Source organism: Fragaria vesca, linkage group LG7 (assembly GCF_000184155.1).
Source record: "Fragaria vesca subsp. vesca linkage group LG7, FraVesHawaii_1.0, whole genome shotgun sequence".
Classification (NCBI taxonomy): domain Eukaryota; kingdom Viridiplantae; phylum Streptophyta; class Magnoliopsida; order Rosales; family Rosaceae; genus Fragaria; species Fragaria vesca.
In genome coordinates this window covers 12,696,144-12,699,694 of record NC_020497.1, presented here as the reverse complement: position 1 = coordinate 12,699,694, position 3,551 = coordinate 12,696,144, and the positions used below count along the sequence as shown (strand labels likewise).

General features: G+C 41.7%; 1 protein-coding gene across 1 annotated transcript; it reads right to left on the bottom strand.

Moving 5' to 3' along the window:
- Positions 1–922: 922 nt before the first annotated feature.
- On the bottom strand, positions 923–2,323 carry LOC101309105 (phenolic glucoside malonyltransferase 1-like). Its single transcript, XM_004308634.1, has 2 exons — positions 2,198–2,323; positions 923–2,056 (listed from the first exon to the last, which is right to left on the bottom strand). The coding sequence occupies exons 1-2, from the start codon at positions 2,321–2,323 to the stop codon at positions 923–925; spliced, it is 1,260 nt and encodes a 419-aa protein (XP_004308682.1).
- Between the last annotated feature and the right edge of the window lie 1,228 nt (positions 2,324–3,551).

Genomic DNA, 3,551 nt, shown 5'->3' with positions numbered 1-3,551 from the left:
TGAACCAACTACACACGGGAAGAAAAAATTTCAAAAATCTCGTGAAATAAGATGTGATCAAAATAGTGAAATACGTCTATTGTAGAAAAATCACTTTAATTTGGTAAAGTTAGGGCCCCGATCAATGCGGTCAACCTTATTTATCCTAAATGTTCCCTATAGGGAGCCTTATCATCGGAAGGTAAACGTCCCCTAATTTTTACATGGGTGGTTACGTCTCATCTATGTAAAAGTTTAATATGTGGAAGGATTGACCAAACTAGGCCGTGGAGGGGTAGTTAAGAATGTTTCCGTGTGATAAGTGACGATGGATTAGGGTTGACCGTTTCGATCGAGCCCCCAACGTTGCCGAATTGAGTTGAATTTCATATCATAGCCATGTTTCACTATAATGATCATATCAGACGGTGGAATTTTCATTTTGTAAATTTTAGTCATCGGAATCACAACGTGGCTACTAATATGGTATAACTTGTATAGTAGGTTATATGCAACTGTACAACTTTGTGAACCAACTACACACAGGAAACAAAATTTTCAAAAATCTCGTGAAATAAGATGTGATCAGAATAGTGAAATAGATTTATGGCAGAAAAATCACTTTAATTTGGCAAAGTTAGGGCTCTGATCAAAGCGGTCAACCATATTTACACTAAATATATATTTTTTATGGGGAGCTCTATCGCCGGGAGGTAAACGTCCTCTAAAGGTGGTTCACCTAACATTACTTTAAAACTAAATTGTATATATACAAAGTAGATCGAAACGAGTCCATCAAGTACTCGAGTTTCACTACGTAAAACTTACCTCCTTGAAACCAAGGCATATGCATATTCTTCAACAAAAGCTATTATTAGGTAATCAACGACATATATAGCTCGATCACAACTGCAAATAGGGTTTTTCTCAACCCCCAGCTCACTCAGTGTTTTCCAAAACCTTTAGCAAATAGAGAAGCAAAAGCCTCCATAACATGTTTCTTCAGAACCATCCCGACCTCTACACCTCCACCACCATTCTTGGAATCCGACACTGAAAATGCTCCGGTCCTATCTATAGAAACCACCTCAACTTTCGTCGGCGTACCCCATCCGAAGTCGGTATCATATATCTGAAATCGGTGAGAACCAGCAGTAGAATAGACTCCGTCAACCCCAAGATAGTCCTTGAATTTCGAAACGTAAACCTCGTCGGCCCCCTTCAAAACCCCATTCTTGTCCAAACCCTTTATAGCTTCACTAATTGCTGTGACCGCCACGACCAACCCATCTTCACCCAATAACTCCTTAGCTTCTGCAAACGCCAGCACACCCCTCGTGCAGTTCCCGAAATAGTTTTCAGGTACCGGAGGGTCCAAGCGAGACCTACAGTCCACACTAAATGCCTGATATGAAGTTTTTCCGGCTTCTACTTCTTGTGCCTTGACTAAACAAACCCAAGTATAAGCACACACTAGAGAAAACGTTGACAAATGAAGATCAGAAACTTTTTCTACTACCATCTGCCTTAGGGTTTGTATATTTGCGCGTGTGAACTCAAAGATGCCTCGAACTGAGTCATCTGGTGGAGCTTTCAACTCCCAAATCTTTAGGCTTCTGTTGTTGGGGCCATCCATGTTTTGCCATTCGTTCAAGTAGATGGATTCGAGTCCGAGCCCAGTCCAGTCATGGATGACCGTTCTGTCATATAACGGCTTCAACGTCTCCGGTAACGAGACATCTGATCCAATATCGGACACGCCATTTTCGACTTGTTTGCTGCATGCATGAGCCCACGACTTAACAAACGAGATTGATGTTTTGCCGTCAAGGATGGCATGGTGCATGGCTGTTCCGATGGCAAAGCCACGGCCAGGAAATAGGGTTATTTGCAAGGCAATGGCTGCAGCTCGTTCGTGAGACGACTCCAATTGGGGAACAAGTGGATGGTAAGCTCTGGATTCGACAAAGACGCTGTTGCTCGAAAGGTGGTCGAAATTATCAGCATCGGTCGATTCGGCTACTGTGAGCGAAACGGCGTCGCCTTCGACATAGCTGAGAACGGGTCTGGGGGAGTCCTGAGGCCAAGTTAGGTTTCCGGCGAGAGGTACGAAGTGTTTGAGAGTGAGAGAGAGCGAGGTTTTGAGATAGGCAATTAGAGAATCAGTAGTAGTAGTGGAAGAAGAAGATGTTGATTCATAGAACTAAAGGCGTTGTACGGGTGGGAACCTTAGCCAGAGCGAGTCAAAGTAAGTGAGAGGAAGGGACAACAGATCCACTTGTGCTCCTGGTTTTGGAGCCACCCTGCAAATCTCCACCAGTTTCACCGAGCTTGGTTGCCCCATTGGGGAAGAAGAAGATCCCAATGTATGCTTACAGCTAGCTAGCTTTTGAATCTGACCATATACACACCAAAACGTCGGTGTCTGAATTTATTTCAATAATTCATCCATTGAAGTTGAATTTATTCGATCCAGGCTGTTCCACCAAACAAATTTAACACCGTATTGAATTGTACGTGCACCTTGAAGTGATTGATGAACAAAGACAAGCTGTTAACTAATAGGCTAGGCCCCGAATGGATCTTCCTCCCAGCCAATAAGCACAAGACACGTGGTTTTTTATTTAACACATCACCCAATCATTAACGTTCGAGATAACAGTGTTAGTGGGTCTGCAAACATAAACAATTAAACATCGATCACATCCTGGTTCATATGAAAGGAAGAAGAAACCTTTTCAAACAAAACAAATTGAGGAAGCCCAGTCGTTCATCCTCATGAAAAAGAGAATGAAAGTCAGGTCTGCTATCTTTATTTACCAGTAGACCAAATTTCCCGACCAACCATATTCACTTGCTCATCATCATAATCAAGCCAATTCAAGCTTCTGGTTTGGTTTATAGAGATTAGATTTGAAAGGAGGGAGAATGTAGATCGACATCTCAGTTTCCCTTTCTCTTACTCAACTGTATGTTTTGGAATTCAAGAGCCATGGAAATATAAAGCTGGGAGTGATGAATCAATTATTGATTCATTTGAAATCAAGAAACAAGTATATACCATTCGCATGAATCTGTTGGAGACTTGGTCGTTGCATTTCAATTGGATGATGGTTAAGTAGTTTGAGTTGATAGGATTGCTTGGTCTTCGTATCTGTTAATAACTCCTAGTTATGAGGAGCTTGTTATTTACTAGTTAGAGTTTGAGCTATTCTTTAGTTGAGTCGACCACAGTCTTAGGGTTGTAAAGATGTGGTTTGTTTTGAATTTCTTATCCTTCTGTAATGGCTATATAAGCCGTAGTTGTTTCTTGAATTGAATAAGAATCATCCATCAAAAGCTTGAGAGTTATTTGTTTCTAGGATTTGGTTTTTCAACATCTGGTATCAGAGCCCCATCACTGGGGCCTGACCTAAGGAGCATTGAAATAAGATTTCTTTGCAGAGAGTGAGAGAATGGCAGCTGAGGGTAGTTTTGTGCCAGTAGCAATTCCAAAGTTTGATGGGCATTATGCTCATTGGGCATTGATGATGGAGAACTTTATCCGTTCCAAGGAGTATTGGAACCTTATA